General features: G+C 29.5%; 1 protein-coding gene across 4 annotated transcripts; it reads left to right on the plus strand.

Moving 5' to 3' along the window:
- Positions 1 to 8,767: 8,767 nt before the first annotated feature.
- On the plus strand, positions 8,768 to 14,401 carry LOC105643392 (pectin acetylesterase 8). Of its 4 annotated transcripts, XR_016318690.1 has the most exons (15): positions 8,769 to 9,031; positions 9,757 to 9,881; positions 9,978 to 10,060; positions 10,408 to 10,537; positions 10,654 to 10,733; positions 10,812 to 10,898; positions 10,981 to 11,105; positions 11,207 to 11,267; positions 11,396 to 11,449; positions 11,548 to 11,625; positions 11,939 to 12,044; positions 12,517 to 12,662; positions 12,807 to 12,929; positions 13,448 to 13,656; positions 14,096 to 14,401. XR_016318690.1 is itself a non-coding variant. In XM_012228501.4 (14 exons), exons 2-14 carry the CDS (start codon positions 9,758 to 9,760, stop codon positions 13,550 to 13,552), a joined length of 1,302 nt encoding a protein of 433 aa, XP_012083891.1. In that variant the 5' UTR covers positions 8,768 to 9,149; position 9,757; the 3' UTR covers positions 13,553 to 13,767. The 4 variants fall into 4 exon arrangements, 3 of the variants coding, with proteins under 3 accessions (XP_012083891.1, XP_012083890.1, XP_089571958.1); XM_012228501.4 differs by lacking the exon at positions 14,096 to 14,401 and having other exon boundaries at positions 8,768 to 9,149; positions 13,448 to 13,767; XM_012228500.4 differs by lacking the exon at positions 14,096 to 14,401 and having other exon boundaries at positions 13,448 to 13,767.
- The last annotated feature ends 714 nt before the right edge of the window (positions 14,402 to 15,115 follow it).

Below are 15,115 nucleotides of genomic sequence, written 5' to 3' on the forward strand. Positions count from 1 at the left end.
ATTCCAATGATATTGTTAATTGTCCTCTAACTAATTATCAAATAAATGTACACTTTATAAATAGAACTTGCATCGATAAGTTAAATTCAACTATCCCCGTTTTAATAGCTACCTAGCCTTTAAATATTATAGAACACTTTATCAACCTGCATCTCTTCATCCTTGCTTTAAGGTAACAAACACATATTTATACCTTCATCAATTTTTAAATTAGCAACTAAAATAAATGCTTCAAGTAAACTAAAGACGAACAGACTAATTTTTTTTTTTTTTTTAACAAGAATTAAATCTACTTGTTCAAATATGCCATATCAAGCAATAAGCTATATAAACGATTAAAAATAGCTGCTACCATTATATCAAAGAAACCTTGAGTTATTGATTAAACTCATACATCATATGCCACTTAACCCATTTCCCACCAAGAACTTATAACTTCTTTTGCATTATACCGCAATAATTGTTCAAGCTAATTAGTTAAACTGGCATGCTGCAATTTCAGGTTTTCTCAATTCTTTCGCCATTTCATTTTATAGTTTAATTGAAATGGTACAATCAAGGTTTCTTTCATAACATAGCAAGAATTCAACCAACTACCAATAATACCTACAGTAACAAATCATCATTTCCTTACAAAAATTCATAATAGATTCAATAATCTAACTATTCTATATGTGAATTCAATTTATAGCTTCCATTTATATATTTTTATTTATCGAAATTTCTTAGTTAATCTTCATAACAGTAACTAAGAAGTTCTATTTCTATATCAATTTTCCTATTCAGGATCAAAATTCATGAAATATATTGAAAGGGCTGAAAATAACTTACTCTACTCATCGGAAATTCAAAAAGGAAAACAGATGGCGCGACTGAACAGATCGCAAACCATGATCGCAGCTTCGCTAGCTTGCTGTGTCAGCCGGAACGGGAAAGGAGGGAGCAAAAAGGGAGACCCAAGCTTCGTCGTCGATAGAGAGAGACTGGTGTCGTCGGAAAATCGAGGAGCAGGAGGCTTGACGCGACTTTCCGATCGAAGGATGTCGCAGCTCTCCTGCGCCTTCTGCGTATGCCTGAAACGAAAGAAAGGAGAGAAGGGGTGCCGAAATCCGCTGCGGTGAGGAGGCTAACTTGATCGGCTCCGGTGGCTGGAATGGGTAGGGAAGGAGGAGGAGGGGTTGCGCGCTGGCACTGGCGTAAGGAAGGAGAAGGGGAAAGAAAAAAGAAAAAAAAGAAAAGAAAGAAAAATCTTGGGCTTCTAGACCATTCCGGTTCGATTCGAACCGGTTTGGTCTAATTCTATGATTTGGCTCAATTAGCTTGGTTTTCGAGTTTTTCGCTTGGTTTTCGAAAAAATCGAATTGGTTTACGGGTCCAATTTAGCAATAATAAAATACTAGCTGGTGTAATCTTATTGGTTGAAATAAAAATTTTATTTTTAAATGAAAATTCTACGAAATTAAATTTTCGGGTTGTTTCAGATTTATATTTTTCATATAATTAATTTTAGTTTATTAATTGTATGAGCTTGAACTATACACATAGATAATTAAACGTGCATATGAACAAGAATAAAAATGTATATTTCATAAATGAAAATTTTAGAAATTGAGTTTCCAATTGGTAAATTTTGGGGAGTTAGAATGCAAAAAATAACAAATAATAATAATAATAATAATAGAGTTTATTAAACAAATTTTTTTTATCTATATAGAAGAAAGAAATGGTGTAGTATTTTAGAAAAATACAAAAACAAGAAACATAATCATTGATTTTAGAATTTGGAAGGCTTGTGATTTTTTTCTTTTGATAATATTTAAGGATTTTATTTTGTTAGTAAATTAAAAATATTAAATATAAAAAAAGAAGATTATAATTGTGTTCCACAGTAGCTTTTAATATTTTAACTAAATATTAATCCCTCTATTCTTTTTATATATGAACAATTAATTTTTCACCAAGATTAAAAAAAGTAGTTTAACCAACCTTTTTTGTCATTTTTTTTGAATTTACCCTAATATCTCATTTATTTCTCCCCTAATATTAATGTATACTTTAAATTATGTTTTAATCTTCAATGAGGCTTCAAATGCTTTTTTGAAATGAAGAGAATACAAACAATTGCGAAAATGAATTTTATGCTTTAACATGTGGAGAGAAATTCATTTTTTGTCATATATTTGGAAAAGTTGTATGGAAATATGAAAATTTGTACTCATTTAACTTTCCAAATGCCTTTATTGAAAAAATACTCTAAATATTGGGTAATTTTTTAAATATTCGGTGAAGTCCGTAAGAATTCCTTTCAATGTGGTCAACTTGAAAATTTTATGGTCATTTTCTATTCAAACTCCATTTAATTAGTGCTCATATAACTTATACGAACACTTATTTTTTAATAGAAATTGATGTAAACAAATCCATTCTCTAAAATCTATTCACGTTAAATACTTATATATACCTTTGTCTTCCACTGTCTTGAAAATCTCACAACCTAAAATCTTCACAAAGGACAAAACGAGGGTAAAATAGACTTTCCACATTGATATGATTCTCAAAGTTACCAAATTATGCAAAATCTTTTATATAAAAAAAACACCTAAAATAGAAACTTTATATAAAAAGAACGGAGGGAGTATTTTTTATAGAGTTCGGTAATATAATATTTAAATTAGTTTTTAGAAGTTAAGGCAGCGTTTTATAAAAAATTAACTCATAATATTTACCTTTTAGCGTTTCATAAAAAACTATTCAAAGAGCTACAATTAATATGTATCAAAGCAATTAATTTTCCTCGTCAAGAGCCGTATCAGAATTGGAATCCGAATCCGTGACCTTAAGCACTTGAACTTTGTACCTTTTTTATCCTTTTTCCCATGCAAATGGACAGAAAGTGTTAAAGGTACCAACAACTTAAAGAGGCATTGGAAGTGACGAACTAACACCATGCCAAATGAAAAGGTCTTTTCATTTCATGGAAATAGAAACAGATGCCATAAAAACGTGGAAGTTAGTTTGTGTTTGTTAATTATTCGGTTTTGGGACCATAGAGGAAATTTGAAAATGATTGAGATATCGACTGACATGTGGCTATTGATTGATCAATAATATAGTAGTTGATGCAACATTATCAGAAATTATAGTATGTTTTTTTATCATATTCAAGTCCGAATAGGTCAATTCTATTCAATCAAACTAAAATTGAATCCACTCATTTTATTTATTTATTTATTTATTTATTTATTATTATTATTATTATTATTATTATTATTATTATTATTATTATTATTATTATTATTATTATTATTATTATTATTATTATTATTATTATTATTATTATTATTATTCGATATGAGATTCATCTCCCAACACACTCCTCAAATGCAATCAGACTAATTTTGATTTGTTGTCACATAGACCGGTTAACATATTTCCATTAGCTAAGGTTATTATGTCTACATTAATCAGTAATTATTATATTGAAATAATAAGTAAAAATTAATAAGAATTATCGAAAATAAAATAAGATTTAAGAAGGATATAATAGACAATTTAAAGATTAACTATAATGAAAAAAATGAATATATTTTAGAACAAACCAAAAAGAAAAGATAATCTATCGTTTTAGAATTATTATGATATTATATTAATTCTATTTTTTTTTTTTTAAAAAAACTTATTTTATTTTAGAAATAATATTAAGTTGCCCCTTTGACTTGTGTGAGATATTCAATTTGATAAAAAATGACCTTTTTCATTAATTTACTCTCAAATTTTACCAAATTAAAATTTACTTCAATTCCTATAAAAACAATAATAATAATTAAGTCTTAATTCTAAATTGGTTGGTCTAATATATGAATCGTTTGTTATTATATCTGCTCGACTCAATAATAGCAAAAATACGTAAGATATATAAATATATATTTACACTTGCGAAATGAAATATACGGAAATTTATAAATCATTTGACTAAATCATCATAATCGTCATTCTCTCATTTTATCTTCAACTTAGCTTTTTATATTAATTTTCAACCTACTCTAACCATGCTCCTTTCTGCTGACTCGGGATTTATTGTGCTTTCCTAGACTCACATAGGCAGAGTCAATTCATGTCAAATAGAGTAAAATATTATTTTAAATATTTTTTAATTGTTTAAGATATATTTTTTTTTCTTATCATTACAAAACGTTACTCATGCCAACAAAGCTTTTGCATTGCATAAAATATAAACATGATACAATCTAACTATTAAATTATTATTTTAACTATTAAAAATAATGTTTTGATAGCTTTCATATTTTAACTATTATTTTTTGAACCAATACAAAGAATAACATTTTTAAAATATTTTTGACTGATAAAATTATTATTTTAACTAATTAAAAACTATTAAAGATTATTTGAAAATTTTGAAACTAAAATTTTAAAAATATTATTCATTGAAGTATAATTAAAAATTTAACTATTAAAAATATTATTAGTTAAAAATTTTATTAGATAAAATATTAAAAAATATTCCTATATTCTTTTTATGAGTAACTGTGATAAATTGTTCCTATGAGGTCAAGCTTGAATACTAAATGGATGAAAAAGATATTTTTTATCAAATTGAATAACTCATGAAAATTAGAGAAAAATTAAGTGTTAAACCATTATTTTATTTATATTTATTTTTTAACTATAATGAGTACCTATGCATCTTTCAATTATATAAATACTTATCTGCCACAATATGGAGATAAATATATCAGTATACTCCTCTTTTCCTTAAATTTGAAAGTTTTTAATTTTTATTTTTCATTTAAATTACACTTTTAAAAATCAAAATAATATTAATTTTTTCTTAAAAAAACTATGTTGTGTAGACATTTGCATTAAATTTTATTTCAATTAAATTAGTATTAATTAAATGGTCATTTATTTAATCAATTATCTTCATTTCTTTAAAATTAAAGTAATTTTATAATTTTCTTACTCCTTCTATTCTTACTTTAGATAAAATAGAAAAAGTTATGGGATTAAGGAAGTAGTTAAACAGAATTTTTTTTTTCCATTTTTTACCTATAATACCTCTAATCAGTCTTTTAAATACATAGTAATGATTGATGAGTAAGCCAACTCATCTATAGAGTATTCCAAGACTGCATTTATTAGCAAAATTAAAAGTGTAATATGGATATAAAAATTTTTTTTATAAGCAAAGTGCAATAATTAAAAAATGTGGTTATATTATGAAATCCAGCCAGTACCTTTATTCATGCTTAGATTTATAAAATCGGATACATTTATACAAAATCGCTCTTAAGCTGTTACTCATGCTTTGGAAACATAAAATCATTAATTGTTCAATCAACTTTTTGTCTGGCACTATGCTCGATTGAGCCAAAAAGAGATAGTAACAGTGGTTAATCAAAAGCATATTAGACTTTCTTTTTTAATATCATTTTTAAATTTTTCATTTAGAGTAAAATTCTATGTATAAAGTAAACATTCAGAATGAAAATTTTCTCTAAATTAAGAAAAATGTGAATTTTTTTTTGAAAAATTAAAAACTGTGAAATTAAATTCAATTTAGGGACTATGATAAAACAAAAGAAAAGAAAAGAAAAGAAAAAAAAGTTGACATAAATGATGAGTTTCCTTACGCAACGCAAATGTATCCGCTTATGGGTATGTTTCACGCGCTTTGTTATGCGTTTATGGAAATACAACCTCATTTCTTATTTCGCGAGCAGTCTAAATGGAATCGTTATAGTGCAGTGCAGTGCATGACACCAACTTATTAGGGACCCACTTAAGAAAAAGCAAATCACCGTCAATCACGTGCTGGCGATGGGCGAGCTAACTTCGTCCAATGAATCTCGCCTAATTGCTTGCCACGTTTCATTCGTGGTGGGGCCCATTTACCAATCATGTTATGCAGGTTGACAATCGTTACGTTGTTTTAAAAACAGAAGCAACAACAATAGTCAATACAACTGGCCACGCCTTAAGCACAACTTAATTAAGTAATTAACTTGTTAAGCAAACATTTGTCATGTACTCAAATATGAAATTCATTGCACCTCATATGATAGCCACATCTAACTGGAAGTCTATGTATGACCCGCCAATAAATTTAAATTCGAGTTTCGTCGGTCAGTACTAAAATATATATATATATATATATAAAACTTATGTAATACTATCGTATGCTATGAAAAAAAAACATGAAAAATCCTAAAAATCAAATTATTATCGCTCAGAATCTTTTTTTTCCATTATTATTTTCCTTTTTCATGTAATATATTTGGGAAGTTATTGAATTATTAAAACCTCTTTGATTTATAATTCCAACATTAGTCTAATTTTAAACTTTAAACTCTAGACTTCTCCCTTTTCTCATTAAAAAGAAATTAATTGATCAATGTGGTTGGTTTAAATAAAAAATGATTTAAATCCCTTAACCAAAAGATTGATTTGGATCGATTGGGAACGCCAACTAACAATGGAAAAAATAAATTAGTATTAGTTATGGAAATAGTTAATATTTTTTTTTTTTTTTTAAGTAAGGAGGGAGTAAACCCATTAATTCATCACGCGAGGCCAAATGGCCGCAGCAGCATCAGCCTCTAAATAACGTTTAGCATCTGATGAGGAAGAATCCAGCATAGCAAAACCAATAAGACCATCCAAAGCTTCTTTCGCAAGATTGTCAGCCACCATGTTAGCTTCCCTGAAAATCTTAACCACTTGGACCTGCCATTGAAGACTAAGCAAACGACGACACTACTTGACCAAGTTTCCCAGGCGGAAAGAGCAAGGAGAATTCTGTAGAATCAAAGAAATCACTGACTGAGAATCAGTTTGGACCAAAAGATGCTTCCAGTTCTTGTCCCATGCAATGCGAAGAGCGTACAAAACACCCCAAAAACCTGCTTCCAGAGCTGAGCAAGTTCCCAACACATACTGAAAACCTAATATCCAGCTTCCATCATCCCGTCTAAAGACTCCGGCACAAGAAGCTAATCCAGGATTCCCATGCGAGCTGCCATCAGAATTAACAACAATATAGCCTGGGGGAGGAAGCTGCCAAGCTATGAAAGAAAGCCTAGGCAACTAAGACCCCAAAAACACTGCTATTAGCCGAAGCTCGATTAAAGTACAACGGAGAGAGTAATTTATTATTTGTAAAATCTATAAAATGTGACAGCTCCATTAAAGTACAACAGAGAGAGTAATTTATTATTTGTAAAATCTATAAAATGTGACAAGAGTAGAATACTTTATCAAATATGATATGTATTTGGGAATGGACGGAGTATTAAGAAAATGCCCAACTACACTTTTTTATACACAAATAATTCTAATAAATATGCTATATAAATGAAAATATCGATGTCTTTTTATTAAAAAAAAAAAGAAACAAAATAGTGGAGTAATAAAAAAAAGTATTTTTTTTAAAAAAAAATGTTATTGACTATTGATCTAGTGTATGAAAACTATAAGAATAAGCAAGGATTTTCATAATAAATAATTGATAATTCATAGCTAATGTAAATGTGAAAGTTTGATAACCATTTGTAACTTATAGTTTATAACAAGTCATCAAATGAATCATGAAATGTAATTTTTTTTAAAATATTATATATTCCATAATCATTTTTTTTTGTTAGAGTATTATTCAAATGAAATAGGAGAAAACAACCATTTATTAATAACAAGTTGAGAAGCATGCTATTTGCAGTAAGAATTAATTTCAAATGAAAAGAACATATAGAAATAATAATAATTAAAAAAAAACAAAGGTCTAATTTCTACCCCACTTCATAATAATAATAATAATATCAAAAGAAATAAAATAATTACTAATCCTGAATAAAAAAATTGCTAAGGGAAGCATTGAAGAAGAATTAATTTCAGCTGTCTGCTAGCAATTCATGTATTGGTGCATGCTACTGGGCAATTGTCTGTTGGGTCTCAGCCAAACAGAAAAAGATAAAAAATGGAATATATTATATATAAAGAGAGAGAGAGAGAGAGAAAAAAAAAAAAAAAAAAGAAAAGAAAAAAGGGTTTGAGAGTTTTTATTCTCAAAGCCTACATAGATACAAATTCTATCATATACTAATCTTTGTTTATGCAAGTCCTTTTTACCTAAACAATTACTAAATTATTTTATTTTAAAAAAAATAAGAATTAGAATTTAAAAATACAAAGCAATCTTGTGAAAGTTTTTATTGTATTACTTTTTAACTTTTACAATGAATACATATTACATATTTATTTCACGACAAATATTATCATTCACAAAATTTAAGTACCGGAAAGTCAACATGTGTGTTAATAGACTTTCGAGTCATTATTGGATTTGAGAGTTTATTTTTTTAAAAGCTTTCTTTGAATTTTTTAATTAAAAATCTTTTGCGATAGATTCAGTTTATTACGTTAGTTAAATGAAATAAAGCTAAACCGACGGTTTGTATTTAAATCCGTTTCACATCAGTGACTGTTGGTATTTGAACTTTGCTTACTCATGATAGTTCAGTTGTTGCTTATCCTCGAGATATTGTTAGTTACTTGTTGATTGTCTTTTTATATTATCAAAAAAATAAAAATTAGCATTTAAATTTAAAAATTATTAGTCCCGCCAGACTGCCACACATTCTCATTATAGAGCGCGTAGCTCAATAAGATTCGGTACGAAGGTTGTACATTCGGGTCGGGTTGTTGGCCCGTAACCCGAGACATAGCCCATATAAAATTACAACTCACCTTTTCCTAATAAATTGACGCTTTAGGCGTTTTAGGCGAATAAGTGTCGGCTATTGGGTTTTTGCGCTGGCCTCAAAAGCACTTTCCCGAAAAGCGCTTTCTCCAGGAAAACAGTTCTAGCCTGTAAACTCTCACCGTCGTTTCCACCACCTACCGTGGCTAGAATCAACTGGAGATTCTTCTTTTACACTTAAAATCCAATGCACTGAACTGTGTTTGCCTCACATTCTCTCGCAAACTGTTCCATCTTGAGATTTCTTTTCTCTCGCAGGTAGACTAAGTGATTCTAGCATAATAAGCACTGTGGCTTTTCTTTAATCTCTCTGTTATTATGGTTATCATGCAAGTTCGTTGAAATGTCTTTCTGGAAATTGGAAGGATGATACTGTGTAAGAAAATGGCTATCTAGCAGTAAAGTTTTGGATTGTCTTTTTTTTTTTTTTTTTTTCTCCCTTGTGAAATTATATATATAAATATAATAATAGTGGTTATGGTAGTTTATATGCTTATAGAATTTTGATGTTTTCTTTATATAGTTTATTTGCTTATTCTTTTGTTTTCCTCCAATGGAAGAAGTATAGCTAGTCTATTTTTAAGCTGTTAATAATTACAATATTTGAAGGAACTACTGTTATTTTGGTTCTTGATTGTGCTTTTCCTTTTTCTACATTGGGTTCAATGTTTTTGGGTTTGTTTAGTTAAAAATAATCTCATTGTGTGATTTGAATATGTATCTAATAATTAGGTATTCATAATAACATACATAAGTATAGATCTGTAGTAGCTCATATAATCTGTTTTGATTCTCTAATCATCAAGAACTGATTTTCCTCTAATGTAAAATTTTGTAGCTGTTCATTTATTTGTTTTTAATGCTTCTTATTGCCTTTTCTGGTTTATTTTTTATTTATTTATTTAGTTTTTTGCTTTTCTTAATGTAAAATGTTGTATTTCCTATTCAAGGAATCACTTTTTTTTTTTTTTTGTTCTGTGCAGGATGTTAGATCCAAAATTGAGCAAATGGTTGAATCTATTAGCTTGTTTGTTGTTGTTTGTTTCCAAGATAGAAGGTCTTTATGTGGGAATTACTTATGTTAGGAATGCGGTCGCTAAAGGAGCTGGTAAGTGTTCTATAATCTGATTAAATTAAATAATATTAGTCTACTCTTTTTTTTTTCATTTAAAATTGTGAATTTTGAAATTTGATATTTTTGCAGTTTGTTTGGATGGAAGCCCTCCAGCTTACCATTTAGATAAGGGGTTTGGTACAGGCATTAATAATTGGTTGGTTCACTTTGAGGTGTGTATTCTTTTAATGAGGATTATTTTAATACTAGATTCTTTAAGCAAGCAAAAGAGACAAAAACATAATGTTGTGATTGATTTATTGAAGGTGAAGAGAAAATCTATCTTATTTTATTTTTCCTGAAAAGAAGTTTCTTGGATCCTACTTCATGGATATTAGAGGAGCCAATCTTTTGGTTATAGATGATGATAGAAGCATTTGATTTCATGAACAAAATGACATATTAGAAAGATGAAGATCATTTGTTTATTTCTAGAAAGCTTTATTAGATCATATATGTCGGAAACCGTCTGATTCTGTATCCAATCTTATTATGGTGCCTTTTCTGTCTTGGTTTTAAGGGAGGAGGGTGGTGCAACAATGTGACAACCTGCCTTTCCCGCAAGAATACTCGTTTAGGTTCATCTAAGCAAATGGCAACTCAAATTGCTTTCTCTGGGATTTTGAACAACAGAAGACAATTTAATCCAGGTATCACTGCATATTTCATTATTAGATATTGTTATTGAATTTTGACTGTTACATCTTTTGCTTAAACTTTGCTGCTTTTTTTAATATATACTGATTGCACTTTTATCTGAACTTAGATTTCTACAACTGGAATAGAGTTAAGATCAGATATTGTGATGGCTCATCCTTTACTGGTGATGTGCAAAAAGTTAATCCTGTAAGTTAATAAAATTTAGAAGAAACCAGCTTAAAAATGGCAGAATTTTTTTCTTTAATCAGATAGTAATTTGACCAGGCTACTAACCTTCACTTCAGAGGAGCAAGGATTTGGCTTGCTGTCGTTGAGGATCTTCTAGCTAAAGGAATGAAAAATGCTGAAAATGTAAGATTCATTTGAAGGATTGTCCACTTGTATCTCTTTCTAATACCCTTCTCTATTAACTTGTTTTAATATGTCACCACAGGCTCTTCTTTCCGGTTGCTCAGCTGGTGGACTGGCTTCCATTTTGCACTGTGATAGCTTCCAAGCTCTCTTACCTATGGGTACTAATGTAAAATGTCTTTCAGATGCTGGTTATTTTATCAATGTGTAAGCTCATTGATGGGACCTTATACCCTGATGCTATATCCAAAACTATGCATGTCATTGTAAATCTTTTCTAAATCTAATGTCTAGTATTTTTATAACAGAAGGGACGTTTCTGGAGCACCACACATACAAAACTACTTCAATGAAGTTGTTTCACTGCATGTATGCCCTCTCTCTTTACTTTGTTTTAAAACAATGTAGTAGCAACCAAGAGAGTTTAATGCCAGGGTAAATTCTGTTAGAATGGAGAGTGGACTCTTGATTCAGACTTTTCTAATCTTTTTCCATAGGGATCAGCTAAAAATTTGCCTCTTTCCTGTACTTCAAGATTGAAACCTGCATTGGTAAATGTTCTTTTCTTAAAAATTTTTTATGTCACTTTCACTCATCAATGTTTCCTCTGTGTACCACTGATAAAATGATACTTCTCAATGATATACAGTGTTTCTTCCCACAATATGTGGTGCAGCAAATACGGACCCCTCTTTTTATTCTAAATGCAGCATATGATTCATGGCAGGTTAGCACATTACTAATTCTCAGTCAAGACATGGATTGGTACTTACGATTTTTTCATAAAATGGCTTATGTTGTTATTAAATAATTATTTCATAAAGGTATTGTTTTCTCTGAAAATTTACAATTAGTTTTTATTTAAGGCAAAATTTCTGCTGTTTGATCCCAATCACAATACAGAGCCATTCTAATTGATCACAGTTGCTTGAATGAAATCCATTTATCTCACAGAGTAAATGGGGGCATTAATTAAAGTTTTTTTTTCCGTTATTTGCTTCACCAATGGGAATTATATATGTGATGTACTTCTCCTTTAGATAAAGAATATTCTGGCACCTGGGGTTGCTGATCCTCATGGCGCTTGGAAAGGCTGCAAGCTTGACATAAGCAATTGTTCTCTTCTTCAACTCAAAACCATGCAAGGTAGGCAATTCTCCAAGTTCAAATTCTCTATCTGGTTTTTAGTAATTATAGTAAAAAAATTTGAAGGGTATTGCAAGAATAGAGTTTTAACATTTTCATCAAAAAAATTATATGAAAGAAAAACTTCTAATTGTTTTTACAATTGTCCATCAACTAAGCTGGAAAGGCAGCCATGACTTGTCTCAGCACTTTGTGCAACTCCCTTGCTTTATGCTTTCCTTCAATGCTTTCTGTTAAGCCTATTTCCCATTTCCTTAGTTTCTTTTGCTACTGTCTTAACGACCTTTTTTGAGATATGCTTTCATAGGTAACCAAACATGAAAATGTTTACCAAATTTTATTTGCATCTGAGATGTCCTTCTTGCCATTCCTTTAAAAACCTTTAAGGTTCGATGAAGAAAAGTTTACTCGTAGCATTTACTACTTGCTTTTAAAAAATTTGTCTCTGAATTTATCTTTGGTCTATTTTCAGATTTTAGGTTGCAGTTCTTGAATGCATTGTATAGATCAACCACCTCTTCTTCCCGAGGATTGTATATAGACTCTTGCTACATCCATTGCCAAAGTGAAACACAGGAGACGTGGTTCATGGCTGACTCTCCAGTTCTCGGCAGAAGTGTAAGAAACTGCTAATTTTCTCCTTCATTATGATTAATTATTTGTGTTCTGCATCTTACTCCTTGCGTCTTTCCTTCTCATTTATTATTATTCTTAAGCTTAGGAAAATCATCTGTTTTTCATTTCAAAATATATTTCATGCAGAAAATTGCAAAGGCAGTTGGAGATTGGTTTTATGACAGGATTTCGGTCCAGAAGATAGATTGTGCCTACCCTTGCAATCCGACCTGTCCCATCACCGGTTTAACCCCACAAGATCACCCAGAAGTATAGATTTACTGCCTCAAAATTCATCTAATTACATTTTTATTATTCAAACTTATAGCAGGAATTAGCTTCAGTAAGGAAAAAAAAAAAAAAAAAAAAATCACAATTGATTAAGGATACTAAATAAGCAAATGCCACCACTGCACCAAACTTGTGTGCTGGGTGTCTGCATCATTGTTTATGTATTCAATTATTACCCATAAATAAAATCTACTCTTTCTGCTGCTGTAGCAGAATCCATCTGCAATTCATTTCTCCATTTTCTTCTTTTGCTGAAGAAACTTGCTGTTGACTCTCTCTCTATATCTTTCAGCAAATTATCCAAAACTGGCTTTGGATAATGGAGATAGCAGCTTACTTTAATTTAAAGAATTATAATGAAAAAGAAAAAAAAAATATGAAGAAAACTCCATTAAATGTTGCTGTTATGTATGAATTAACTCAATTTTCTCATATTAAGAAAAAAAAAAAAAAAAAAGCAAAGGAATTTGAGATGGTTGATGCTTTTGGTTTGGCAGAAGGGACCGCGAAAAGGAAGAGCAGCAAGAACAGAAAATTTGAGTTTAGTAAGGAAGGTTATATGTTGGTTACTAGCACTACAAATGGGATTGGTCTGGACATGAAAATCAGAGAATGAAAAGTTGGAATATGAAAAGCCTCTTTTTCTTTAATTAGATGCATACATGATTGAATTATATCTTTACACTCTGTTTCAGAAGAATTGAAGGTTAGTGCTATTCTATTCATATGATTTCACAGACTGCATAATTTTAGCTTACAAATCATGTGTAAATAACAGCAGTAAATTTTACACTTACCCTGGTTTACTTTTCAGTAATTTTTATTTCCTTTTCTTCCCTTCTAATTTTGTTGTTTCCTTCTTGTGTCCAAAATGTTGCAGATTTTTTTCTTGGCACATCCAAAATTTGTCAAGAGGAAGAAAGTTGCAAAAATTTGAATCCTATTTTATATTTTACATCAATCAAAAACTTCTTAAAATGAAGAAAGTTTTTAAAATTGGAATCACAAAAGAAGAGCTTGGATGGCTACTGATTATGTTTTGAATTTTAGTATCACAAGCATGATGAGGTTAATTTAAAAGAACTTCTTTTTTGTGTGGGAAACAAAGTTAAATGAAGTATTGCTGTTTCATTGTGCTAATGCAGAGGTGTAAGATGGGTCGTGCTGCGTCGACCTGGCCTAGATTCATCGAGTCTTAAGGTTATATTTATTGCATGTTAGAATTCGGGTCGTATGTCAAAGGAGCTTTATCTATTGTTCAAATCCATAAATTCGGAAAAAATTTTATGGCACGCGAAGCGAGGGGTTTATTATGTTAAAAGTCACGAATTTTGATAATAGAGTACTCTCCATGTTAGCAATAACAGTTTTTTAATATTTTTGGCATTTACGTACAATATATTTACTTCATATATGGTTAGTGTAATCTTGAAAACAATAATTTTTTTATTTTTCAACCATCTAATAAGTGTTTAATTGATCTAATTTTATAATTTATAAGTTAAATATTTAATAGGTATAATTTTATAAGTTGATGTGTTTAGTAAGTAAAAATAAATATGGAAGCTGCCCTAAATTTTTTTTTTTTTTTAGTAAAGTATATGCTTGGGTCCTTATTTATTCATTGAGTTTACACAAGAAGTAGGACAATTTTATGGTCAATAGTTAATAGTTACGCTTGGAAACTTACTTCCTATATGGAAAAAAAGTAGATTCACCACTTCGGAAGTTAGATAATTATGTTAACCAAAAACAAAAAAAAAGTTAGATTTTCACAATTTTTGGAAATTGAAAGTTCCCTAGCTGAATTAATCTAACCAAACAAGGCCTTAATTTGCTTTTTGAAAAAGATTGTTATTTGTTGAATTCATTTGGAATAAAGATCAATATGGTCTATGAACTTGTTTAGCAGGATCAGAAATATCAAATTTGACCTTTTGGGCCAATTTAATTCTTGAATTTGTATAAAATGATTAAAAATATCCGATTTCACTGTCTAGGCCAATTTAACCCCTGAACTTATTTATTAAAACTCATCATATAGACATTTATTAAAACTGTAGTTGAGATTTTTTTAATCATTTTATACAAAATTCAAGGGTTAAATTGATCTAAAATGTGAAATCAAATCTTTTTAATCATTTTATATAAATTTAGAGTTAAAT

The sequence above is a fragment of the Jatropha curcas genome, chromosome 11 (genome assembly GCF_041381405.1).
Source record: "Jatropha curcas cultivar XTBG-Jc1 chromosome 11, XTBG_Jcur_1.0, whole genome shotgun sequence".
Classification (NCBI taxonomy): Eukaryota; Viridiplantae; Streptophyta; class Magnoliopsida; order Malpighiales; family Euphorbiaceae; genus Jatropha; species Jatropha curcas.